This window comes from Labrus mixtus, chromosome 8, assembly GCF_963584025.1.
Source record: "Labrus mixtus chromosome 8, fLabMix1.1, whole genome shotgun sequence".
Classification (NCBI taxonomy): domain Eukaryota; kingdom Metazoa; phylum Chordata; class Actinopteri; order Labriformes; family Labridae; genus Labrus; species Labrus mixtus.
The window spans coordinates 9,092,334-9,120,268 of record NC_083619.1 but is presented as its reverse complement, the minus strand read 5'-3'; the positions used below and the strand labels follow the sequence as shown (position 1 = coordinate 9,120,268).

General features: G+C 40.2%; 3 protein-coding genes across 7 annotated transcripts in view; 2 read left to right on the top strand and 1 right to left on the bottom strand.

Moving 5' to 3' along the window:
* Window positions 1-3,318, top strand: part of LOC132978338 (abl interactor 1-like) — a 30,817-nt gene extending 27,499 nt beyond the window's left edge. For all 4 annotated transcript variants that reach the window (XM_061043462.1, XM_061043461.1, XM_061043460.1 and 1 more), the window contains one exon: window positions 58-3,318. In XM_061043462.1, coding sequence (XP_060899445.1) covers window positions 58-233 — 176 coding nt within the window. In that variant the 3' untranslated portion in view covers window positions 234-3,318. The remainder of the gene's footprint in view (window positions 1-57) is intronic.
* LOC132978342 (amyloid beta A4 precursor protein-binding family B member 1-interacting protein-like) lies at window positions 3,012-18,516 on the bottom strand. 2 transcript variants are annotated; one of them, XM_061043471.1, is made up of 13 exons: window positions 18,075-18,516; window positions 13,997-14,056; window positions 11,280-11,358; window positions 10,446-10,651; window positions 10,307-10,369; window positions 10,065-10,224; window positions 9,816-9,937; window positions 9,653-9,724; window positions 8,045-8,188; window positions 6,023-6,133; window positions 4,305-4,403; window positions 4,128-4,215; window positions 3,012-3,703 (listed from the first exon to the last, which is right to left on the bottom strand). In XM_061043471.1, exons 1-13 carry the CDS (start codon window positions 18,105-18,107, stop codon window positions 3,621-3,623), a joined length of 1,320 nt encoding a protein of 439 aa, XP_060899454.1. In that variant the 5' UTR covers window positions 18,108-18,516; the 3' UTR covers window positions 3,012-3,620. The 2 variants fall into 2 exon arrangements, with proteins under 2 accessions (XP_060899454.1, XP_060899456.1); XM_061043473.1 differs by having other exon boundaries at window positions 3,641-3,690; window positions 4,109-4,215; window positions 18,075-18,515.
* Window positions 18,517-21,019: 2,503 nt separating this feature from the next.
* si:ch211-252f13.5 (uncharacterized) lies at window positions 21,020-27,104 on the top strand. The gene is made up of 6 exons (XM_061043437.1): window positions 21,020-21,909; window positions 22,040-22,245; window positions 22,640-22,810; window positions 23,513-23,665; window positions 23,923-23,989; window positions 24,176-27,104. The coding sequence occupies exons 1-6, from the start codon at window positions 21,243-21,245 to the stop codon at window positions 25,747-25,749; spliced, it is 2,838 nt and encodes a 945-aa protein (XP_060899420.1). The 5' UTR covers window positions 21,020-21,242; the 3' UTR covers window positions 25,750-27,104.
* The last annotated feature ends 831 nt before the right edge of the window (window positions 27,105-27,935 follow it).

Below are 27,935 nucleotides of genomic sequence, written 5' to 3'. Positions count from 1 at the left end.
TCAGCTGTGTTTGTATTTTTTCTGAGAATAACCTTTATGTGATGTTATTTGTTCAAGTCGTAGCAATCTACGACTACTCCAAGGACAAGGAAGACGAGCTGTCCTTCATGGAAGGAGCCATCATCTACATCATCAAGAAAAATGACGACGGCTGGTACGAAGGCGTCAGTAACGGGGTTACTGGACTCTTCCCAGGAAACTACGTCGAGTCCATCATGCACTATGCTGACTAAAACAAAAAAACAAACAAAACAGCCAGAGCAGCACTGCAGTTTGAAACAGAGTGACGATGTACAGACAGGCGTGTGCAGTTCATACAGCCCCCATTCTGAATGAAGTGCCATGCTGAACTCATAAACTGTTTATCTTTTGGGGGGCTTGGGCTTGCACGGATTTTGTTGTGCTCAAAAATGATTTTAAAAAAAAAACTGTCGTACAAAGAAGGAGGGGCCTAAAACACGGGGGGGGGGGGGTTGGGTCTGTTAGTGTACACTGTGGAGCAAAGGGAGGAGACATCTGTCTATTTGCTATCACAGTCACATCTGTGTTGGCAGGTAACAATTTGAGGTCACGTTTTACCTCAAGAGAAATAAACAAATAATGTCAGAGGTCATGATTAATCTAGATTTAGACTCAATTTGTGGATCTGCTCCTAACATGGTCTGCAGTATTTCCAATGCAGTAGATCTAGTGACCTGACGATGCAGTGTATTTCCTACTGTATGAGGATCTAGTGCTCCTACTCCTTCTATTTGCACTGTAGACCTGCAGACCAGCCCACTCCTCCTTTTTCAAAAAACATCCATATTACCTTATCACACAAACCGAAAAGGACAACCGTGGACAGTTATAAGAAGTGGACGTAGCCTCTTGTTGAAAAAGTGACGCAATCTTTTTTTCCTCATGGCCAGCGATTTGGGGGAGGGGGAGAGGGGGAGGGACTGCACTGTTTGCAAAAAGAAGTCCAATGTGAAACTAGACAAGATTGCAAAATGATGTTAATTTTGTAAAATATTGTCCCACTTGAAGTAAAATAGACATTTTAGGGCGTGGCTACCTGTGATCACTACGCCACTAACCTGTTAAAGCTCCTGTGAGGAGAGCTGGTTATGAAACAGACTGGAATTAATGCTAATGTATCTCTGTGACCTTAAAAGGCAGGCAAGATTATTAGTGACAAGACTTACTATTTCAATATTGAACCTTTGAGTGCCGCTAACAGCTCTCACAGGGTAGTGGTCATACGACACCATTTACAGGTTGCTAAAGAAATCACCTTATTACGTCTTCTTCAGCAAATACTCACAATGACTCACCATTAGTGATACATTAGACTGTAAGCAGGGTGAGATTTTGTGTCAGAAAAACACTATCCATCCAATTACAGGACAAAATCATCAAAGATATGAACTCCAGGCAAACCTAAAGTTCTCACAGGAGCTTTAACCAGGATCGAGATGTAAACGATGTTTCCTCCCTCTCATCTAAATATTCTCTATTCCTTAGGTTGAAAACGGTCCACTTCTTATATTCAGTCTATAGAACAAACAGACATCAACAAGTGCATTAGGACACGGCTGAATGTTGGATGACGTCGATGTCCGAACCACACAACGTTTAAAAAAGGGGAACAAACAACTTGGAGTTGTGTATTTACTATGCTCTGTGTCGGTGGAGATGCTGTTAAAAAGGGTGAACCGAGTGTACAGACACATCACAAGAAAAAAAAAGTCAACAGCTTCTTCTTTCTGTTCTCTGACTTGTATATAAACTGTCACGTGAGAAGCTGCCAGTACAGTTACATTTGTCAGTCGAGTGTGTTTCACCTGTGACTCTCCATCAGCGTCAGTGGAGGGGATGCCAAGATTTGGTGTTTTCCTTTTCAATTGTCTTTTTTTTTTTTACTTGAATTTTAATTCGATTCATCACTCACGGTGCCATCTTAACTCCAAGTGGCTGCATGTAAACATGAGTTTTTTCTATGTTCAGTCTGAGTTTTATCATCTTGATCATTGTCACTGAGTTTGGTGATGCTGTCCAGCCACTGTAGCAGAGCTCTGGAGGGTTTGCTGCTTCGAACTGTGAAGCAGAGGAAGGACTAACCCAGGTTTCTTTTTTAAAAATATGTTGTTTTTCATTGTGCACTGATTGGTTTCAGCAACTGTGATGACTTTATGATTGCCGTCACTGCTCTGATTTTTAAACAACAATCGCTTTCCTGAAATATCAACTAACTTCTATCCTGTCGTCGTCTGCTCCTTCAGTGGTTGCTGGTGTGGTGCTTTACATTGGTGCTCAACAACCATTATCACCAACACAAACAACCTCAAATTATGAATTCTCTAGAAACTGTCAAAAGGTAACAAGGGATTCAAGTTGTAATACTTTGTTCCAGAGAGAGAACAAACATCCGATTGTAATCGTCTTTAATCGCCTCTGCATTTTTTAAGTGAATGTAGACTGAAGGGAAGCGATCAGTAATGTACTAAAGCTAGAATCAGCTACTTACAGATACACGTCTCGCTCCACATGAATGACTAACTGCAGTGAAGGAATGAATTGCAACCTTAAGTTCTTCAAAAAGTGCTCGTATAAAGATATCGGTTTTGATGTCTGCTCTTAAAAAGTGATTGTTGTTGCAGGTCGAAACCCGCCGTTAGATATCATCAAAGCTAATGTTTTGTAACAAGCTACTCAAACATAATCCTATGTACTTGGGACATGTCGGACATTGAAGGGGACATTTGAATATAATATGTATACAGACTTAAGAGGGATTGTTCCAGGAGACACAGATGAACAGTATTCTTTCAGCTTCTGTGCATGAAAGTATCTAAACGTCATTACAGTGAATGATCTGCCACTACATCCCATTCTTGATTGTATCTTTTCCATCTTGAGGTCATTTTTGTGAGAAAACAACTTTTTTCTACCTAATGTATTTCTAGCTTTGCATTGGACATGTTTTTTTTTGTGTGTGCGTGACAGAGACTGTGGAGAAAAGGCTGGTGAGCAGTTTGTATGTAAAGGCTTTATTTATACTTTTCTTTTCATAGAGAAATCATGAGACAACCACTGACGTGCAGAACTTTGTAACGTTTACCACGTAACGTCGAACATTTCAGGGCATCACAGGTCAAGACGCCTTTCTTCGATGTGTTTTTTCTTAATGATGGAAAAAAAAAACAGTAACTTAAATGTTCATGGGAACAGAATCCAGTGTTTGTCTTCTCCTCTCAGTTTGTACATAGGATGTCTTCATTGAAATTTATGTACAGTCTTTTTGTAATAAACAGCTCATTGAAACAATGAACAGAACTGTGTGCTTCTTGTGTTCTTAAGCTAGTGGAACAGGTCATGTGTTTAAACTTAGTCAGCTGAAAATACTTATAAATATAATTTATCTGGATCTATTGAACCTGCAATCCCTTACACTACCACTGGACGGTGCTAAAACTCCCTTCATGTACAAGGTCCATCACAAACACCTATTTCTGTACACGTGTGAGTTATTACTGATAAGATCATTGGCATCAGTTAGATCTGTTTTTATTTCAAATGTTTTACAGCAAAGGGAAACTAAAAGGACTTAATCCAGGCCATCTGAAGTTAAGCCTGGTTCAGACTTGCATGTGTCCATGAGGAGGAGGGGGGATGAAGTCAGGTGGTGACTCATGAGGATAGTCTTCAGTCTTCGATTTTTCTGTAGAGACACATTTTGAGGAATCAGGTATTTGTTTAGACAGAAAGTTACTTTTTCTAAATATGATTTCCTCCTGAAAATTCCTGCTTTATGTTTTTCTGTTGTCTTTAGAAAGCAGCAGAAATCTGCCCTTAGCTAGAACGTATTAAAGCAAGTATTTATCTTGTGTGTCTTCTTTTAATGATGTAATTTATTTAAATAAATAAAAAAACAAGAATAAAATGGATAGTAAACATTGTTCCTCGAAGGTTTAGTTATGTCTTGGGAAGTGTACAAATTCAACATGCAGCTACTTGAACATAATCATGTTTACTGCCTCTTAAGATAGTGACGACTTCAAATTGTTAACACTGACTTTGCTAAATGATACTTCCAGCTTCTTAGAACCAGCGTATTAAATCAAAGTCCTAATGTGTACACTCACCTGTTTGTGCAGCAGAGTGGAGAGTTTGCAAAGTGGGGGCAGCTCTCTTCATAGCAGCCTGGTAGTTTCCATACAGGACGTTCCCATACTGAACACACAGAGGACACACATCCAGAAGTTGATGCAAAATGGCTTTAACATGTAACTTAGCTTTTGTGTTACAGGATTGAATCTGACCTTGGCTATTCTGATGGAGTTGACCCACAGCAGCAGTGTGTGTTGGTCCTCACAGCACAGGAACTTAATGTAGTCCGACTCTTTCTGGATGAAGGGATGCTGGGAAGAAAGTAAAAAACAATAATATCCATGTTAGGGGGCTATCCTATTGTTTAGTTTTACACTTCCAGTAAGTTTAAGACTTGGCAGAGACTTATTACAAAAGCAATGTTCATAAATGGGCAGAGATATATTTAAGTTTGAATACCCAATATGTCTCAGGCTCCTGTAGTGCTGCATCCTACACTTCCCATCGTGCAACTCAGCATTATTCATTTTTAGATTTCACCCCCCACATCCTTAAAACACCACCACTTCAGTTTAAGTTTGTAAATCAGGGACCTTCCTTCCAAACAAGTTGACTGTAAAAGTCAAACTAAGAAAACGCTGATGACATCATCATGACATCAGTGAGGTTATTTTGTTAAAATTTTCAAAGCTTTCTCGGAGCATGACATGATTCATCTGTTTGGAAAGCTGAGTGTGTATTCCCAGTAATGAGTAAACCAAACTTGATGTGTAAAATTGGTGGATTGTGGGGCGCCGCTGGTGCTCCTTTGCTGCATGTCATTCCTCTCTCTCTCTCCCTGATGTCCATTGCTATCCACTGTCCTATCTCTACAATAAAGGCCCAAAAAGCCCCCAAAAAATGTAACAAAAAAAATTGGTGGATTGATACTTTTTAGTGCAAAATGCTGTTTCTCTGCTCCGTTTGTTTATTTGTAGTGAACACAAGAGCCAGCAGAGGGCAGCAGATACATGCGCTCTCAGCACTATGAGGGACGCTGGGACTGAACTCTGCTTTTCATTGGAACTGTTGTTGTCCACTAATCACTCTGTATTCTCCTCCCGACTACTTCATGTTGATCTGTTTTGGTGGAGTAGTGTTGTGAATGTGAAGATCTCTTCAACCTTGATCTCTGTCTGTGTTTGATGGGACACATTTTTATTTTGATGTACAGAAAGTATATATCAAGTATACAGTAGATTCAGTTTAATTCAATGTGTGCTTACAGGGTTTCTTTTTTTATTGTGATATCTGATAACTGAAAATAACATTTTAAAGAGTAGTTATTACTACAGCTCAACAAATACACGTTGGTGATATTATCAGGCTAATAAAAGTCTGTCACTCTTGTGTATTCATATTATATTTCCTTTTTTCAGCCTCAACTACATTAAAACCTTTTTTCTTTTTTTTTTCAAACATGTCATGGAGAAAACATACTTGGGCTAATTTGGTGTTTGGTGTCATTGCATAGTTTATACAGTCAATTGGCACAATACTCTCAGCAGGGGCGTTTCTCTAAATGTACGTTGTTTCTGTTCTGCTGTTGCCAAGCCTTTGCACCTACCAGCCACCGTACAAAAAAGTTTTTGAATTTTTTTTTTTTTACAAAAAAAAAATGATGTGTTGGTTTTATTTCTTAGAAGGAATAAATCACAGTCCCACTTGTCCCATCTTGAACTATGAGCCACATGTTCATTTGTTTCTCCTCTCTTGTCAAACCTCTGCTCATTAGTTTTCCATCACACATGGGCTCATTTTGTTAAATGTACCGGGAATTTGTATCTCAAAATAAAGAAACTACAAATAATATTATTTGGGGCGTACTGTCCAGCATTACATAAATGTTCTCTGAAATGCGTTTAGGTCATGAAAAATGTGTTGAGTTTACTTTCAGCATGAAGCAGAAGTTGGTGGGAGCTCTAAACTTCTGTTTGTAGTTGATCGTGGTGTAGATGTTGACTTTCTCAAAATGGATGAAGCAGACAAGATCACTGGAAGACTGTGAGAGAAAAAAACAACAATATGTCTCAGATAATCTTGTAAATGAGGCCTGCACACCAGAGCTCTTGAATGCTTTATGGGACGAGTAAATAACAAACATACTGACCTCAAAGGAAAATCTGTGTGCAAGTTAATATGATTTACAGGATTGGTAATCCAGAACATTTGAACAGTGATATTTGAGAAAGTAGCATACTTTTAATCAATCAAAACATGGCTGTTGAATATTTAGTCTTGACACTTTGGTAGTTGTTTTCACATGTTGTTAAGATAAAACAAACTTTCTCACTTTGACTGTATGCTAGACATTAAAATGAAGACACTTCCAAGAAAAATGTAATCTTTTTTTTTTTTTTTGTTTAACTAGAAGAAATTCAAGTTGATTTTCAGTGAAAAGAGTTTGTCTTTCTCCCTAGAGCATTTCCACATTCCTTTCTTTAACATTTGATATTGAGCAGAAGCACATCATGGTCACACATTTAACCACGACAAAGACACGCACCGTTTACTGGACACCAGAAGTGTCTGCATGCAAGCAAAGGCGAAAAACAATCTCTTTGCCCTATTTAGTTTTGTTCCAGACATTGTCTTGCACCTTTGCTCTTTTTCATCTCTTATCTTTCCTCCGATTCTGCTTAACTGGTTCTGACTTGCATGAAGCCTACAGTACGTACATGTGGGTTCATTTCACACTCCTGTAGAATATTGGTTATGCTTGCTCCTTGTCTGATTTTGGCAGTTTCTCTTCCTCCCTCCTAATGAACTATCTTTTCCAGAGCTCCCTCCATATGTCATTGACCGCAGATGATTCCTGCAGCTCTCTCATGTCGGCCATTAACACATCTGCCTCACAGTTTTCCCCTCTATCTATTAGCTTTTTTTCAGGATGTATTTTTCTCCTCTGTCTCCCAACAACATGTTTCCTTTTCTATTCACACTGTAAATCGTTTTATCGTTTTTTTCTGCCTTGTTATCTTGCCTTTGAAATATTTAAGCATTCAGCCATTAAAGGAGCATTGAATGAGAATGGCCACTTTGTGATTATTTGATGATGATTCAATAAATAATAATAAATAAATAATAAATAAAGTTTTTTAAGATTAATACCACTCTTAAGTCTGTCTGCTTTGCCTGATGCTAAAATCAGCAGATGGTTAGTTTAGCATAAAGACTGTAAACGCTGTTAAGCTAATTTAAACATGCTTCATTTGAAAGTGTTTTCCTTAAGAATAGTTGAATAACGGGCTATTTCTGAGAGTATTCTCTGTTAGTTAGCTTCGCATTGGACCATATCTTGGTGTGATCTCAACATTTCATTCTGAAACTTAAAGGGGATGAAGAATGAATCAATAACAACAAATACGTCCTGAGGTGAAAGTAGGTGGATTTATCATTACCTTTGATGAAGCTAAACCAGCGGTTTCTCCCTCTTCTTAGTCTAGCCATAGCAGTATATCTTTGGTGTGAAGGCAGAAGAGTGGTATTATCTTCTCTCTTTGCGATTTTTTTATGTACAACTGATTATTTTTTATCCTACACCCTTGTCAGGTTAAGACTAATGTAAGCTAAGACTAAAAGACATAGCATCAATTATCCAAGAAGATACCAAATTATAAACCCTTTTTCTTCCCTGCGTACAATAAACCTCCATGTGTTAATGATTCAAACTGTTTCTCTGAGCATTAACATCCACATTATAATAATTTTAGACACCACAGTTACTGCTAGCAAAGATTAGCCTACTGAGAATATGATGCAGGATATTGATTATCTTGATACAGTAGATCCCCCAAAAAATCACCTTTGAAAAACACTCTGTATTAACATTTTCCCTATCAATAACCATCTTCAATTTTCTTAAGGTTTGCATATGATAAATAGTTTAAAAAGCTTCTTTGTGTTGACAAACCTTTGTCTTCCCTCTGGGTACATAGTAGAGGCCCGATGCCCTTAGAACAAAGTAGCGAGGTTTCCACACTTTTTTTCCATCTTCCTTGAGGAACAGAGTGCCCTCAAGATCAGGAACAATCACAGTAGGACCTCCAAATTGCTCCTGCAGGGCCAAACAACGAAGATCAGCATCAATATAAAATCATGACATAATATTTTTCTGGGTGTCGTCTGCATAACAACAAATTGAGTTTTTGTAATGTGTTCTAAAAAACAGACCCCATGATTAAATGTAAAGGAGAAACAAAATAGATTTGTATGAGCTAAGATGGGTGCAAAGGATTTTAAACAGAAGTTTTTTCTCTTTTGTGAGTGAAGAGCATATTATTTAAGGGCCTGTGGTCTGTAAGTTTTGTCTAAAGTTTTGGTTCACACTAAACGCTATGTTAATACTAGATGTACTCTAACTGAAGTGGTGTCATTTTTTAACTATGGAGACAGAAGGTACATCGTAACTCGCAGATATGACTTTTTCACTTCCTGCAGCCAATAAGAGAGCAGCATTCCTTTTAACCCAGTGTTCATTACAGTTATGCTTTAGTGTTTTTTTTTGTTGTCTCTGAACGGACTAACAGCAGTAAATAACGTCTGTTATCTACGGTGACCGGTAGGGGTCAAACGCTCAGCAACTGATGAAACGACATACATTTAGAAAAACGCGCAGCATATATAGAAACGCTGCACATCCAAAAGCAAATGCAAACTACCACAACAAATGCAAAGAATGAAACGCGCTGCAAAGACACAAACGCGCTGCAAACGAAACAAACGCGCTGCAAACGAAACAAACGCACTGCAAATAGACAAAACAACTGCATAAGCATCAAAAGCGCTGCATTACAGAAACAAAACTTAAGTCAAAACACACACAACCAGAAAACAACAGCAAACAACAGCAAACACAGAAACGCTGCAAGTTCAGCCTTAAACGGCTAGGAACAGCTAGGAACAGAAAGTTATGTTTAGATAGTGATGTTGTATCGTTGAAGACACAGGATAACTTCACTGTTACTGAAACGCAGAGATAAAGCGAGTCCGACCGGGATTTTGACATCGGGGACGAGAGTGTGGGTCCGTGGCTGTTGCCCCGGGATGCCTGGAGCTAGTGCTAGCTCTGGGGCTATGAGCTCCAGCTGCAACTTATCCCTCTGTACCCGCTTTACCAGCCTGACACTTCGTGCTTTCGCCATCCCCGGTGTCCGGGTTGAACTCGCTACTCATCTCTTGGCTACAGTTTAACATTACTCCCTGTCATCAAACACTGACACTTCACCCACGGAGAGCCCTCTGCCCCGGGCCTGACAAGTTCAAAATCCTGGCAGACTGAAGTCCCGTAGCCTTCTCAAGACGGGCAACTTAGCAAAGCTATCGCTCGACAAGACCTCATTTCTCAAAGTTGTGTTTCCCCCCCTAGCCTACATGTTATAAGGTCGTGTTTGCCTACAATAGAAAGTGGGGCATAGCCCCGGCGATATTAAAGAGATAGGTATTTAAACATTGTTTTTAACTTTGGTAAATGACGCAAACATGATCTTTGTTTGTTTGTGTTCACATTGCCGTTACCAACCTTTAGTAAGACCTGTTTGGCTTGTTCATTAATCCCACTCGAACTTGCCCTCCTTTTCCTAATGTAAAATAACTTCAGGGGGATAGAAGCATGGTTTAGTTTAGTGACTAAGCATTAATGTGTTTAATCTTTTGCGGGAAGAGAACGACTCACTCATACTCACCTGAGGGTCCTTGAACATTACATACTTCTGAGGCCTTGACACAAAATAGATTTTGTTTTCACTTTCATGAGGCCATGCAGACAGCGGCTCAAATAAAAATTCATGGTCCTCAAAGCCTCGTTCTGAAATGATAAGACACTTTCAAAGTATGTAGACTCTATGTCTTCAGTCTAGGAACATGTATGCGGCAGTGTCTCCTGCCTCTGTTCAGGAGTACATGTACAGTATATGTGTGCATGTTTATCTCACCAATCTGCAGCCCAGGATTGGTCTCACACAGGCTCCAGTCAATGCTGCAGTCACAGTATGTCTTCTCAAACAGCTTGTCCAAAACCTCCCGGACGGTCTGTCTTTCGTCCACCATTAGTGTCTTGGAGCTGCCGTCACTCATCAGCACCTTGACTATCATCTTGGAAATAAAGTATTTACTATAACTGTGCATCTGAATGGTGAAGAAAGACATGAAACAATACTGGGTTTACCTTCCTTACTTTTGAGTCTTTTAGTTTCTCAAGAGCCAATTTAATTTTGTCCTCCTTTGTCTGTGGTTCACTCTGGAAACAAAAACAAAATGAGGAAGTTTTTATATATATATATTATATGTTTTTACAGTTGGATTTTTATGGTTACCATCTGTAGTCCTCTGGAGGATCCAGCAGAGTTTGATAGTGGAGGAAGGGCGGACTCAGATTGCTGAGTCACGGATGACTCTGCAGTTTGACTGTCTGTTTGGCCACTGGTCTGTTGATCTGTGGGAACCTGTGAGGCGGTTGATTCTGATCTGAGGTCAGCTACCAGAGCATCCAGGTCCTGGTCCTCCAGCTCATTAAGAGACTCTGTTAAGAGACAAATTGTGGCCTGAAGGTTAGAGAAGTTATCCTATAAATGTCACTGGTTCATTCCTGACAAATGGATTTCAGCCAAATCAATCATTGTATTTAAAGAGACACACACACCAAAACGGAGCGTTCTCAGAGAGCTGGTTTATACAGGGTCACAAACCTCCTCTGGTGCTTGATTCATGTTATATTTTGACCAAAGCACAGCATAGACCACAGGGGACTGTTTGAAAAGGTGGAAAAGGTGTATAATATGTCCTCTTTAAAGGCCAAACTCAATTATTTTCTGTATAGAATTTATTGATCTGATTGAATCATAATTCTGATGCATGAAATCTTGAACTTCTTGAACTTGTAACCTTTATCCCACAAATACCTATCTCTCGTTTCCCAAACTGATATATATCTCCACTTATTCCCGCCTGGTTTTTCAGAGGTTGGCTCGACCTTCTTGGCAAAAGAAAAAATAATTACTCCCTGATGCCGAACAGAAGCCTTATCTCTTGAAAGATTGCCTCATACCTCCTCGAGGCTCACTGTCAGGGCGGTGTGACTCTTGATTGGTTAAAGTTTTATGTACCGTTCTTGCTTCAGATGAGAGCACAATGTTTCCATAAGCACTCACCATTGAGGTCTGTGAAGCCAATGGAGAAGGTGCTCCTTCTCTGTGAGGCAGGGACCACTTCTGTTGTCTCCGATAAACTCTGCCACAAATGTAAGCGGAAATTAACAACATCTCACACTGCTGCCTTGCAAACATAAACACAGCATCTGGAATATATATTTAAAAAATGATATCAAGTTCCATCTGATGTTTACTGGCATTATGCACAGAAGTCGTTTTCCTTGACAGAAGCAGATAACACTTACTTTCAAAGAGCAGCGTAAAAAGCAGCGCATATGTTTCTTTGAACTTTTGCTGAATTATATAACAAGAGCCTGTTATTTATGACATCATTATTCTGTGTTTACAAGTAACAGTAATAGTGAACACATTGCACTCTGTTTACTGTATGCATTGACAATAAATCAAATGTCAGTTCATAAAGAAACACTAAATTCTTAGACCTGTGATGTTACAGCCTCTGCCTGAGGAATCTGAATATCATAAAGAAAAGGGCTGATTTCCAAACAGCAACATATAAATCATTAACAAATGTCTCTGCAGAGCCAGTCATATTCTAAAAAACATGCTGGGCAGGAAGCCAGCTGGTACACAAAATGATGCCTGCAAGCGTGCAGCTCAACCATGACGACTGTGCTGAAAACACATATCGTCATGCTGAAGCTGCTGCTGCTGCTTAAGTAACACCTCCGAGCTCTCTATAAGTCAGGGATGAAAAAAGGAATCAGTTTTTGTCTTCTGGCTCCAAGGCAGTTTAGGAGGGAATTGACCCAATCAGAGCAATGCGTGGAATTAATTTTAATCCTTTCGTTTCTCAGTCTCTTGCTTTAATCAAAATGCTTCTCTTGCCAGTCTGTGGAGGGGTGTTTGTCACTGTGATGGGGCTCCAAAAGGACGCATGCCAAAGTGACATATAGAGCTTATTCTATCTGCTATGTCTGATGTAATGTTTCAGATTGATCCCACTCTCAGGGCTGCTCTCATTTAGCTTAAATGTGGGGATTTGAAATGGACGATAAAGAATATTTCGCCTCAAGCAGAAGTTGCATCAGTTGGAAATGTGTAATGTTTTTCTTGGCGAGCTGCAGTTATATGATGAGCTGCTTATGTGAGCTTAAGGAAATCTGCAGCACTCGCCCAAGGTCAAATCCAGATTCAATGACATCACATCTCAGCGTCGCCTTGTATTTTTCTGTCTGATGCCGGGTTTAAAAACAAAGACTGCCGTTTGTAATCAAATAACATTGAGATCACTGAGATATACGTCAACAGATTTGTCTGGCTCACCCTGTGTAACCTGTTCCTACTTCAAACGCTCTGACGGGAACATTCAGACAGAGTGTAAGATTCCCGGCTCATCTGTTCGTGTTTTGGGAAAGAATGCAACCAAAGATGTTGGAGATTGCACTCCACCCACAATTCCAGATGAACCCACTAATACATGGCAAATATTGGTCAATGTATTCTGATAAACGAGGTTAAATGCTCATGAGGCTTGCTCAGAGAGAAAGATAAATAGCGATATCCTATCAGAACACTTAAAATAACATCACATTTTGTATTAACCCAAATCAGATATTTGTAACTGTAAACTGCTCTATTGATCTGTGTGTTTAAAATTAAACTGACAAAATGTGAGTTGACTTGAGGTTTTCTTGACTATAATCAACATTTAAGTAGCAGCTCTGGAAATGTCTTAACTATTAAATTAAATGATTGAATGAAGTGCAGATGGTGATCCAATGACTTAAGGGATCCTGTGACTCTTTCACTCCAGCAATCAAAAGTGTCAAAAGTTTGTGTTTTGACTAAAATATCTAACAGACATCCATGTTCTCATGAGGATTACTCACAACTTTTGGGCTGTGTACTCTTCATACAAACCTCAACGTGTCAATAGTGTTTATCTCCCATTATCATGGTGTTTGAACAGAATCTCAAAATTTGATATTCTCATCAACCTCTGTGTACAGTGGTAACAATTCAGCATGGTAACAATCTAAACTTCAATGGTTAATCTGATAAAGTTTGAGTCTAACATGCTAATATGCAATGTGTAATCTGGTAAATCAGGTTAGCATTGCTAATAAGAAAATGTTAGTCTGGTAAATACATAGACTGTTTAAAGAGATGGACGACTACAGACTGGCTGCAGCAAAAGTCATAAAAACGGCCTCCTCCATGTTAGCAGATGGGAAATTGGTCAAACTACAAAATCAAAATACAGATCAAATAATTGTGTTCTAAAACAGTTTCTACCATCAGCATTATTCTTATCTGATTTATGCCTATAGTGTTCACTGTCCTGAGAAGTTAAGTTTTACTTAGTCATCAGATTCTAACAAAGGATATAATGCCATGATTGACAGCTCTGTTTAAAATGGATTAGCAGAGTAGAGGAGGCATGCTATAATGAACACAAATACAAGAGTCATTGAAATTTCCATAGTTGTCAGTGTTTCTGTTATGCAGTCACTGTACCGACCTGAGGGATCTTTGATGTCTTATCTGTGAGTTAAAGGTACTACAGCTCTGCCTAAATCTACATAATGTCACCAGAAGTATCAGTGCCCAAAGCAGGAGTATTTTGTACAACAGGAGGAAATGCGTCATCCATCTTTATATACAGTGAATGATTAATATCCCACAGCTGGTTAGCATTGTCATGTTCATGTTAAAATGTTGAAGTATGCTTACAGCATTGGTGTACAACTAACCTGAGAGAGATGATCAATCTCTCCGAGCAGGTGACTGAACATGGCATCTATGTCGTCCATCTGCAGATGGTAAAGAGAATGAATTTCCACTTTAGAAGCAGTAATGAAAGTATATCATGAGAGACTAGAGAAGTAGCATCAGGAACAGAAAAACTTTGAATAATTTCAGTTCATTGTAAAGTCAGTTTCTACTCGCACACTGTTCATAAATCAAGCGGAAAACATTGAGAAATACACTTTATTGAAAGACCAAAATCAGGCCTCCACCAGCTCCTTTATAACAATGGACATTTTTGTGGAAAAACACAAACACACTTGCACACATATACACACATGCATGTACACAGTTTGGAAATCTGTGCCAGAACTGCACAAACAGACCAACAGTGTGCTCAATCACCCTAAAGGGAAAAACAGAAATGTGATCTCAATTTCTAAATATGTCAGAAGTCACAAACACAACGCAAAGTCACTGCCATGACTCTGCAGTGTGACAGAGCAGACACTGACATGTTCGCATGGTTTCCATGTTGCTCTGGCCGTGAAGTCAACACATTGTTTTCATCTCCATCCAGCAGACGAATGAAAGTAGTCTGAAGTAAACAGCATCACATTTAAGTTCACATTCCGCTCAAAATACACACCATCCAGAAATACTTACACACACACTGCCTCTGATTTGTTTTTTCTTTGTCTTATTTGCCTGCAAGTCACCACATGAGCTGATGGAAAGCAGTGTGCCTTTTTCCTTGGAAATCTTTAAATATAAAGACTCCTCACAACAGATGTGTTAACCACAATCTGAAATGTCCTCTGGGAGAAACATGACATAAATTCACTAAATAATCTTTAAATCGTCTGCGATTGCTCAAGGCGAGGCAGATTTAATTATTTACATTGATAACTGAAGAGAGCGTCACTGAGATCAAAGATTTTCATCGGCAACAACTTTGTGCAACTCAGGCTCTGGGTTTGTCCATATGGAGACGGCACCTTGCCAGCTTTAGGGTCAAAAATACATCTCCCATGTGGAGCGGCTTAAAAAGCGAACAAAAGAATGAGCTGTATGCCTCTTGCCAACTCTCAAGACTGTTTCTATGAACAGTTATCAATAACAATACATACAAATGTATAGTTAAACCACAGCAGCATTCATAGAGCTAGAAACAGTACAAGCAGAGGACTACCAATATAGAATGAATATTAGAAGCAAATGCAACAAACATTTTCCATTACTTCACATGTATTTTTGTTTGTTTTCTTGATATAGCACGGTGATAGAGATCCAAAGCATTAAAGCTACAGACTGTAAAACCAAAACAATGTGCTGAAAGAAACTAAAGTGATCGTTAGGACACACATGCACACACACACACACACACACAAACACACACAGCCTGTGCATATACTGTACACAAACAGACAGACATACGGTACACAGTTCTGCCCAAGCAGTTGGGTCTCATTCTGTGTTTATGCTGCACAGTAAACAGAGCATCCATTAAGCTGTAATGAGGTAGAAGAGGAACAGTAAAGAGGATTAGGTATTGTTTCCATTTGAAAGTGAAAGCTTTGGGTCAAGAAATTGAACTTCATGTTTGAGACCTCAGAGCTTCTGCCTCACATGTGTGAAAGTCAAACCTTACTTCTGATTCTGGAAATTCTGTCTCATATAAAAATAACAAATAATATGCACATGCATGTCTCTATTTTAATTACATGCGCTCTTTATTGATACTGTATGTGCTCATGAAAGCATGCATTAGAAAACCTTTGTTTGTGGATTCCAAGTTCTCATCATTACATGTCAAACTGCTGCTGCCCTCTCACTCTGTGGTCTCTCACATCAACAGAGTGAGGAGCTACCAGCAGACACACAGACGCACAGACACACAGACATACAGACGCACAGACACACAGACATACAGACAGACACACAGACACACAGACACACAGACACACAGACAGACACACAGACACACAGACACACAGACAGACACACATACACACAGACACACAGACACACAGACGCACAGACACATAGACAGACACACAGACACACAGACACACAGACACACAGACGCACAGACGCACAGACGCACAGATGCACAGACACACAGACACACAGACACACAGACACACAGACGCACAGACACACAGACACACAGACACACAGATGCACAGACACACAGACAGACGCACAGACACACAGATGCACAGACACACAGACATACAGACACACAGATGCACAGACACACAGACGCACAGATGCACAGACACACAGACACACAGACACACAGAAACACAGATGCACAGACATACAGATGCACAGACATACAGACATACAGACATACAGACATACAGACATACAGACGTACAGACGCACAGACGCACAGACATACAGACACACAGACACACATACAGACATACAGACACACAGACACACAGAAACACAGATGCACAGACATACAGATGCACAGACATACAGACATACAGACATACAGACACACAGACGTACAGACGCACAGACACACAGACACACAGACAGACAGACGCACAGACACACAGACACACAGACACACATACAGACACACAGACATACATACACACACACACACACACACACATACAGACAGACGCACAGAAACACAGACACACAGATGCACAGACATACAGACACACAGATGCACATACATACAGACGCACAGACCTACAGACATACAGACGCACAGACATACAGACATACAGATGCACAGACATACAGACATACAGACACACAGACACACAGACACACAGATGCATAGACGTACAGACACACAGACGCACAGATGCACAGATGCACATACATACAGACGCACAGACCTACAGACATACAGACGCACAGACATACAGACATACAGATGCACAGACATACAGACATACAGACACACAGACACACAGACACACAGATGCATAGACGTACAGACACACAGACGCACAGATGCACAGACACACAGACACACAGACACACAGACATACACACGCACAGATGCACAGACATACAGACGCACAGACATACAGACATACAGATGCACAGACATACAGATGCACAGATGCACAGACATACAGAGGCACAGACCTACAGACATACAGACGCACAGACATACAGACACACAGATGCACAGACATACAGACACACAGACACACAGATGCACAGACATACAGACACACAGACATACAGACATACAGATGCACAGACACACAGATGCATAGACATACAGACGCACAGATGCACAGACATACAGACGCACAGACATACAGACATACAGACGCACAGACACACAGATGCATAGACATACAGACGCACAGACACACAGACACACAGACGCACAGACATACAGACACACAGACGCACAGATGCACAGACATACAGACGCATAGACGCACAGACGCACAGACATACAGACGCATAGACGCACAGACGCACAGACATACAGACGCATAGACGCACAGACGCACAGACATACAGACACACAGACACACACACTCAGACGCACACACACACACACAGACACACAGACACACACAGACAAACACAGACAGATGCACAGACACACACACAGACAAACACAGACAGACGCACAGACACACACACAGACACACAGACACACAGACAGACGCACAGACACACACACAGACACCCACACACAGATGCACAGACACACACACAGACACACAGACGCAAGGCAGAGCCAAAGCCTAAGAACACAAAGCGATTTATTGAGACTTGTTTGCATGAAAGGAATCAAAAAGCATTGCCTGTAGACAGCACACCAACATGTTTTCTCTTCTCTTGTGGTCGAGAGTTTTTACTGTTTTCTAATTAGTTGCACACCCTTCCATTGGCTGCTGAGAGAGGACATGTGTTTGTCCTAAACAAAGCTGATGTGGCTGCTCAAGAATTTAACTCCTCATGGGACTAACAGAATGATGAACAGGTATATACATTTCTTAAACAGGAAGTTGTTACAATACACACCTATCACACATATACGTCTTTAAAAAAGATCCACAATCAATTAATTGTCAGAGATCTTACCTTTTCTGTGCCTGTCACAGATGGGAGCATCATAAAGTCTGTGTAAAGGCTGTGACACTCATAGATCACCACATAAGTCACCACTTGCACACGTGACTTAACACATTTTAACTTCCTGTTAGACAGAAGGAGTTGAAACACTTCTTCTTGTAACCCAGAGAGAAGTTACTATTTCTAATTTAGTTGTCATGTTGTCTTTCACATATTATGTTCATTAACTAGAGAGTCAAATCAAACGATGCTGCTTTCAGGTTTTAAACACCAAATATGTGGAACAAACTAACTCTGGGGTGAAAGCTTTTCACCCATTTATTGTCATCATTGTATTTCTCTGTTTCTATGTATCTTTATTTTACTCTGTGCTTCTTTTAAAACTTGTATGAATGCTTCTTTTATGTCTAATAAAAGTTCTAAACCATGCATTGCCATCTTGTTGAAAGGTCCTCTACAAATAAACCAGCCTCTCCTTAACGAGCTCTAATCAATCAGTCTAACTGGAAACACCTGTGAGTGTGCAGGGTCGTTAAACACACGGGTCAGTTGAGGTGATGTGGCATATAACTAAGTAACAACTTTACAAGGTTGAGTGGAAGAAACTGGAAAACTCTAACGATACTGAGAGAGAGAGAGAAAGAGAGAGAGAGAGATAGATAGAGAGAGAGAGAGAGAGTGAGAGAGTTTAAAGAAATTGTATTGGCATGTAGACAGAGCTGCCATAATGGACACATACATTTATTTGCCAAAATAATGCAGCTTTATGGTGCATTCATGTGGTTCAGGACATATCGGAAAATTGAGTTTCCGAGTTGTAAAATGCACATAAACACTGCTGAGGTCGGAACATTAACTCAGAAACTCTGGAAAGAATTAGGAGTCGGGCTTGCTGACTTGATGTAATATTCGTCATCACATGGGGGGCAAAATATGTTTTCTTGCTATTCAGATATTTTGTATTAATTCACATATGGCACATAAACTTTTGATTGACATTCCACAGATCGTAGCATGCTTGTTGTTTTTTTTTTTGCTGTTGTTACAACATTACAAACTAAAAGCACACTAAAGTTGGAAGAACGACTTCCCAACTCGGAAACTCAGACAGTCCGAGGAGCACACGAATGCAGCATAATACAGTAGTCCTGGATACAGTTAAACCTATGTATACACTGAAAAAATAAATAATAATAAAAAAAAGCCATCTAGTTGTTTGAACTTCAAAAAGTTATTGTCGGTGCTTCCTTAGTATCTTGGTACTTGTTGCTTATTTTATTATTTCTATTCTATTTTATTTTAAATTCTTAAATCTATTTCTATATTTCCTTTTGCTTTATTGTGTTTGAGAACAACTGTGTTAAAACCGAATTTCCACCTGGGATTAATCAAGCATTTCTTATTCTGATTATTTGACTGAATTTGAACTGATGAGATAAATTTGTATCCATTCAAAACCAAACTTAGTCAAATTAATATGTGATCTTTTAGTTCAGTAAACTTGTATTTACAATGGAGTTTATTTTTGTCAGAACAATATTTCCTCTTTGGTCATGGCTGAACCAACCTGCAAACCAGGCAGACCAAAGCAGTAGCCACTGCTCTATTCTTTCACTTTGTTCTTACTTTAGTTCAACTTTTGGATAGTTGGAAAACTTTACATGAGTTGAGATGACATGAACACCAAATATTGAGTTATCTCAACAATAATATTTAAGTTATAGTAAAGTGACCTTCTATTTTTTAGTTACTATGACTTGTTTTTGCAGTTTACATAAAGGTTTACGGTTTTTGTAGAAATTGTTCTAGAGATAATCGTTGTCAATGCTTCAGTTTGTGTTGCTTTGGGTTCCTATTTCATTTTAGTGACTGAAGTATTCATATGTTGAGTACATTTATACTAATGAGGTTAGGAAAAACTCATGTATACTTCTTATCATAGTTGACGTGGCTGCAGATAGAGAAAGACGCTGATAATAAAAGCAGCACTATTAGTAGACAGTAGCTGCATTCAGACTTGTGTGTGGTCTCAAACATCAGAGCATAAATTAGTAACTGTGCTTAAGTGCAACCCCACTATCACTTCCAGTGAGTGTGTGGGTGTGCGTGGGTGTGTGTGTGTGGGTGTGTGTGGGTACATGTGCATACATAAAAGTCTCAGCACATCGAGAACTCCTTGTGTCAAAACATTTCTACACTTCTAAGTATATAAGCATTTCTGGGAATTACAATGAACTACTGCTGAAAAAGTGTTATTTCTCACTTATTCTGTTGTTGTGTCTCTGAGTGAGAGTTTGCATGACTGCCCTTTATAACGAAAATGAGAAGAGGGGGAAACGTTTAAATGTTTTTTAATGTGAGTTTAAGCTTTGATCAAAGCCATGTGGGTCAGGGAGGGGAAATTAGAGGGGTGATAAACTGTAATGAAGTTTACATTTTACAAGAGAGGCGGTTTTTGGCTCAAACTTTACAACATCACAGAGTTGTGTTTTGAAGTCCAACCATTGCACCCTAATCCAGTTCTACAGAGGACATCAAAGCTTTGGCGCCATATAAAGTTTTGACTTTAGTCCCAGTACGTAAAAAGCCCATGAAGTTGATCCAATCTTTTTAAAAATGACAAAAAAAGCAAACAATAAAGAAAAATATATTTTTGCCCTCATTAAAAAAAAAAAAACCCTGTTTACACCTTTAAACTAAATTTTGAACCATTTTGGAGCATGTCATGAAGTTTTGGTGTGAGTGCGCACTCATGAATGACCCTCTGGAGTGTGAGAATAAAAATAACATGAGAAAAGTCCAAATATCTACCACATGCAAAGCTTCTATGGAAGTGCAGTGACTCGGCAGAGTGGTATGTCCGGGAAAGCTACGGGTTAATTTAAAACTAGGAGCAAAGCCTGTTGCCAATTAGGAGCAGTGAGCGCCACATGTGGGCTAGACGGAGCTCTCTCCAGAAGGGCAAAGGGGGCAGAAACCGCGGCGCGCACGATGGAGACAAGCTGAATGTCTAAGCTTTCAGTAGTATTAGATTAATGGGAATTACATCCTCGGAAAATAACTTGCTTTTCATTAAAGGGATGATCAACCAACAACTGCTGGACTGAAGGATTAAATCGCCTAAAAGGCCACTATTCCGTCGTGGCCTGATACCAATTAAACCTCCAGCATTGCAACATGGCACATTTCTATACCATATTTTTACTCTGTATAACATCTGTACTCGGTGGAGCAGGGAGCGTACCTGAGCCCTGCCAGGGCTCGCGCTGCTTTCCCGCACAAGACTTGAGGAGACCGTGCGTCGGAGCGCACTGCCAGAGGCGCACGGAGCCAGTAGCGTCCAGACGGCAGTTTACCCACTCTGCACAATCTAGACAAGGACAAGTTTACCCGAGTTACCAACAGGACGCTCGTTTCAGTCATTACCAAGCCCAGAGCGCACCGTTAGCACCCTACGCCATCATCCAACCTCAGCAAGGAGGCTTCACGCAACAAGCGGAAACAGATGGCATCAGAAGAACGAACTCGAGGACCATCACAGCGGAGGTTTTCCATCCTGGCTGCGCGGGGGGGACCTGTCCGACCACTGTGTCCCATCGCCAGACCAGTGATGATGGCGCAACGCGGGAGTGCAAAGGGATTGGATGTAAACTTCCCTCCATGATGCGCCAGAAGTCCAAGACGAGTGTCGGAGACGGTTTTGGAGCGCATGGAGGAGACTATGGGAGAGAAAACTCTTCTCCGGTTCATGTGACGGACAGGGCCGCGCAATTTCTGGATGAGCTGCCAGATTTTGGGTCCGAACGCGGTGCGTGGATCCAGCTGACATGTGATATGAAACCAGGTCAGTATCTCCATGAGAGAGTATAGCCAAAAAGAAAAAGTTACAGGCCTACGCATTCTTATTTCTGCAATCTGCTGAATTAGAAAATATGAATCCCTTAAATTGCTTCATAATTCTGTCTTTCCTGCAGGGAACAATGAGGTCCCCTCAGAAGACGCTCTGGTACTGCAGCTGCAGCTGTCAAAGAGCCAGGAAAAGCTGGTTGAGGCCCTCAGGGGCCAACAGGACGAAGTCAAAGAGCTGCAGAGGCTTCTCAGTGATCAGCAGGGGGCGCTGGTCAGCCAGCAGAGGGAGATACTAGAGCAACAGAGGAGGATGTATGAACAGATGGAGCAAGTAAGGCTGTTGTGATTGATGCTGGGGATTAATAACGATAATTATTTTTAATGGACCAGTTGATGGTTTTGTTATTGGCCAGTGATTAGAGAAACCTTAAACCTTTATTCAGAGGAGATGGATGAAAAACACATGAACTAGAGAAGTTTTATTGTGTGAGAGGTCCTGTGTGCTGACCTCCATATGGAGCATCTGTTCTGTATGGACATCAGAGAAGAGGATTTTTGATCATCCATCAAATTAAAATCAGCTCAACTTTACACAAAACTGACTGATAAGAACCGCCACAACAACCATGCATTTATTGTTTATTTTGTTTTTATGTATCAAATCTAATACTGGTTATTTCCATGAACCCACTAAAAGAATGTTATTTAATTTGTTTTACCTCTAGGTAAAAGCCCAGTACAGCATACTGATGGATGGCATCAAACAAACGTCTTTCCAGAACCTACAAGGGGAGCTGGACACTCACATAGAGAGCATGAGTAGGCAGGTCAGACCCCACCAAGCAAAGCAGGCTCTGTCTCTGCACAAGGTGGACATGGATGCCAGTGTGATGGAGGTGAGCTGCAACCAGGGGGTGGAAGAAGTCTGACTATCAATAATCTGTGAATCACAAGATGATGCTATCTCAAACACCAAACAAATATAAAAAACTGTGGTACCAAATTTAAAATTATGTGCTTGTACTTTTTTAGTACTTTTTTCCCAACTTCTACTTTGCATTCTACTCCACAGCATAACCTAAATACTAGCTACTTTTGAAATTAAGATTCATAATATTTATTATCAACAAATATTTATTGTAATCCAATAATGTAAAATACATTTTGAAATCCGCAATACTGTATAGTCACTTGTTTTTCAAGCATATCATAAATCCTAAACTTTTGAATATCAGACAAGAAAAGTTTTGAATGTAGGAATTTTAATATTAAAATAGTGTTTTTGCTAAATTAAAGTGGAGTTTAATTATCTCTAATTTAATTCAGAATCCCCACAAAGTGATGTATTTTGTCTCTGAAGGGGCAGACACTACTTTTTAGGTCAAATTTTAAAAAACACATCTAGGATAATTTTTATATAATTGGTATGTAAAAAGTTGTTACATTCATACCTGCATGAACTTTAATTAAAATTTCTGATAAAAAATATTAGTATATTTTAAATTGACATGACAAGCAAATAATGATATACAAACCCGAGTTACTGGTTAGTTTTAGTCAATCTCTCATCATTACACTCACATTTTTTACACCATCAGGTGGATCACTCCATGTTGGCCTGTGGGACATGTAGTCCTGACGAGTACTGTGGCTTCAGCAGCGGTCAGCCTCACTGTGAGAAATGTACTATCTGCCCTGCTGGCTTCTTCCTGGTCGCCCAGTGTTCAGTCCACGCGGACAGAATCTGCCAGGTGAGCTCCAATACAGTTTTACAATATATCAGTTTATAAGCAGTTAGCCGCATTATTTGATGACTTGGAAGTGAAAACTTTGTGTGCAGAAACCAAAACAGTGTTCTAAAAGATGCTGAAACTAACATGGCTGAAGAGTTTGGTGGCTCTTTGTGATGACCACTATTACCAATTCCTTTTACATAGAAGTTGTAGTAAAATACTAGTTAAACTTGCTTTAAAATCAATTCAAGGGTTTTTTGTATTTGTCATCACAGGACAGAGATGAATGCCTTGAACTATCTGATCTGTGTGGAGATCATCAGAGGTGTCAAAATACTCCAGGTGACAAGAAGCACTGAGAAATTTTAACTTCACTGCATTGCCAATTATCTAAAACTGTTCAATAACAAATCTTCTCATTTCCTACACTCCAACATTTTCCATTGATTTAATTGATGATAAATGATTTAGACAATGCATTCAGGTATTGAAAAAATATCCAAACTAACTCAGATTCCCTGTCCTCAGGTGGATTCAGGTGTCAGGGCTTGACAGAACGAGATGCCAACTCAGGAATGTGCGGACATGGCTACTTCTACAACTCTGAGATGGAAGAGTGTCAGGCATGTAACGAGTGTGATGGAGAGCCCATCGCCTCACCTTGTACCTTCACTACAGACACTCTTTGCTCTGGCCCTGCTGCAGGTGATAGCGCCCTCTCTCTGTCTTGGGCTGGAGATGTGAGTCTGCATGGTGCAAAGGGTAACGTCATAGCGCATGCCTTCCCCAGCGTGCAGCTTCACGTCCAGGGAAGAGGTGCCGCAGGTCTTGTGTCGGCTGAGGACGGGCGGCTGGTGCTACGGCAGCACGGTTTGGTCTGGCTGGATGAGAATCTTTCAGTGAGCCATGGATGTCGTAGCTTCATCCAGGTGTGTCTGCGTTTGAACAACACGGATGGTTCTGAAGGTCGCGACCTTAGTGGCGTTAGGATCGAGCAGCGAGAGGGACGGTCACTCCAGAGCGCCAGCATCAGTGGAGTCGCTGAAGTCGCCCCTGGTTACGTGATCTCTGTCCTCCTCCGGAGCGCAAGCCACCACTGTAACCAAAGCAGTGAAGGTCTAAAGCTGTACGACCAATCAGCTGCTTCATTCAGTCTCTTTTGGCTATCTCACGACACAGGGGCTGTTGCTATGACAGCACAGGCCACAGTGTCTGCACATTACCACACAAACTATCGCCCAACCTTTCGCACCACCTCCACCTCTGATCCTTACGTTGTTGGGCTGACTCATGATGGTCGTGGGATCCGTTTTGCAGAAAGTGGTACAGTGCGTTTTGTCTTCCAGCAAGCGTTGTACTCAATGGGTCAGGCATGTGTTAATGAGGGCTTCCAACTGTTGGCATACCTCAACCGTAATGGAACCGGCATGGAGCTATGTCGCTCCTTCAAATCAGGCGTCCACTATCGAGACATGTCCGTATCCCTGTCTGGAGCGGCTAAAGTTGAACCTGGAGATGCCTTGGGCTTTGAGATCCTTTCTCCTGCTCAGTGCAATGTACGTTTCTTTGGCGATGAAACGGGCATCAGTGTCCTCAGCTTGGTTTGGGTCCCCGCTGCTATCTCTTCCTTCATGTCTGCCTCTGTGGCTCACATCGGCCTTCCTTCAGGAGCAGTCCGAAACAAGCCGCTGTTCTTCCGCCAGACCAGCCTTCAGGTTTCCCAGATAGGGCTACTCGCCAGAGGATCCACTGATCAGAGGCGAGATTTTGCCTTCAGGGAGAGTGGAACAGCCAGTGTGGCTTTGGATCTCAAACTCATTCACTCCTGCAATCTTGTTAAGGTGACTCTTCTACAACGAAGTGATACAGATGGGTCAGGAGGAGGCCGGGATGCCGATGTGGTACGACCAGTCCCTCTGGCCCAGCAGGTTAGTGGTCAGATGTCCGAAGGCAGCCATTGGGCCAGTGTGAGCCTGCGTGCTTCCTTCCAGGTTCACAATGGCACAGCGGTGTTCTTCACCCTGGACTGCGTGCGCGGACGGGTCAACCAGATCAGCCACCAGACAGGAAGTGGAGTGTCAATCCTCTGGGTTGCAGCATAACAAAACAGAGACAAAACTTTACCCTTTTATTTTTTTATTTTTAACTTCCATTTAGATGAAAAGTTAAGCCTTTTATGTGATGGACTCGATGCATTGGTTTCATTTCAAAGGAAAGTTGGACGATTTGGGAAAGATGCTAGTTTGCTTTTCTTGCAAAGAGTTACACTAAATTCTACCTGAAAGCAACGCAATCGAGCCTAACCTCCATGTGTAAGCCAACAAGTTGAGCTCCTGGCTTGAATCCCAAACCACACACCATTAACGCTGGATTTTTGCAAGCTTCATTGGCAGAGGGAGAAATCACAGGAAACAACAAAAAATCCTATTCACAGCTTTGGCTGTGAAATCGCTCAAGTATATCTGGACAACAGTTAGCACTTCATTCTTAATGGTTCACAATACTTGATGTGTATTCGGAAGAGCATTCGACAGGAAGATTGATACCAGATGCAAATCTCTGTAATATATTAAGTGAGCCAGTAGTCTATTAGTTTAGCTTAGCATAAAGACTGACAGCTAGCATGGTTCTGTCCAATGGTAACAAATGTATTTATTAGTGACTTTAGAGCAAACTACATATCTATTTAAACCATACAAAAAGTGAAGCCTTTTGTGCTAAGCTAGGCTAATGGATATGTACCATATTAGAGTGGTACTGATCTGCGTGTGTAGTTTATCATCAGTCAGTAAGCAATTTTCCAAATATATATTTTATATATTTCTTTATTCTTTGAGCTGCTTGATTTTATTTTGTGTAGCTTTGAGATAAGATTACTTTTTTTAAATTCATTTTATTGAAAAAACAAAAAGAAAGCCTTTATTTAAAAAAAATGTAGCATTATACATCCCTCTCTGTATTATACCAATACAGGCATTATAATTGTTTTGTGATTTCTGAAGTAAAAATGATGACGGTTCTAAAAAACTATGCTCACCGTCTAATACTGCAAGTCAGATTCAATTTTAAATATAATCTAGTTTTCTGCCTTTTTAAGTCTAGAAATTTAACTTGCTTTGTTTTTAATTTATGTAATTCAGTAAGCTTGTTGACACAGAAGGACCTTCTCAATAACACTTTCTGCTGTCACTAAAACTCTTATTGCTTTTGTTCAGGAGTATGTTTTCTAAGAGCATGTGTTTCATGTTACCCGCCATTTTCTAATGTGAATATTTACTGCATGCTGTGTTAAAGGATCACTTCCTGCATATTATGGCCTAAATGTCATGTGATTAATTTCCTGTTGTAATTATACTGTCCTGAAGAGAATATAGATCGACACCTTAGCACAGTTACTTATGACTGATACTGTAATAAGATGTATATTTGATGTTTTTCATTAAATCCGATGACAACAGAGCTGTTTATTTAATTTTTTTTATTTTTTTTTATTTTTTAGTCTTAAACACTCGTAAATTCAAGTCAACAGCCTTACTTGCTCTGGTATGTCCAGTGGCTAACGGTGTAGTGGCTCTTGTTAGCTTATTTAAGCTAAATACATTTTGACTTAAATTAATGATAGCAAACTTTTGAATACGGATGTGTAACATCAATGGTAGCATTTTACATTATGTTTTAGCAATAGCAAATGTAGTAACTGGGATATAGCTGGTAGTAAACTAGGATTTGCTCCAAATAGACAGGGCGGCCATTTTCCTATATTAAAGTCAAGTGGGACGCTAGTGATGTCTTGCTGTTGTGTTTCAGGTCTCAAGTACATTGTGCTCGTTAGCTCTGGTTAGCATTCAACCAAAACCGTATAGTAGCCAGACTTTCCTTGTATAATATCTAGCACGTTCAAAAAGGTTTTCACCAATAAGTGAATGAATTTCAATGTTTAAAAACATTTGATCATCAAATTTGTCACTGTCACTCTGGGTTCAATAATCATATTTCAGGTGCATTGGGAAGTTGAAATGTTTTTACATTCTACAACACAGACCCCAGCAGTACGACTTACCCATTTGAAAACAACGGTTTTATAAATTGTGAGGGAAATCCTGGCATATTTCCAGCTAAACATCATATTAGAAAACGAATTAGGTGATGTTAGACAACAGCTTATGTTAGCAGTCACCCGTATTTACCAAGTATGTCTTGTGCTGCTGATTGTGTGTGTTTAAAAGGAGGCTGACTCACTCACTGTATAAATAAAGTTACCTAACCTAAACCAAGTCAAATAAATAAA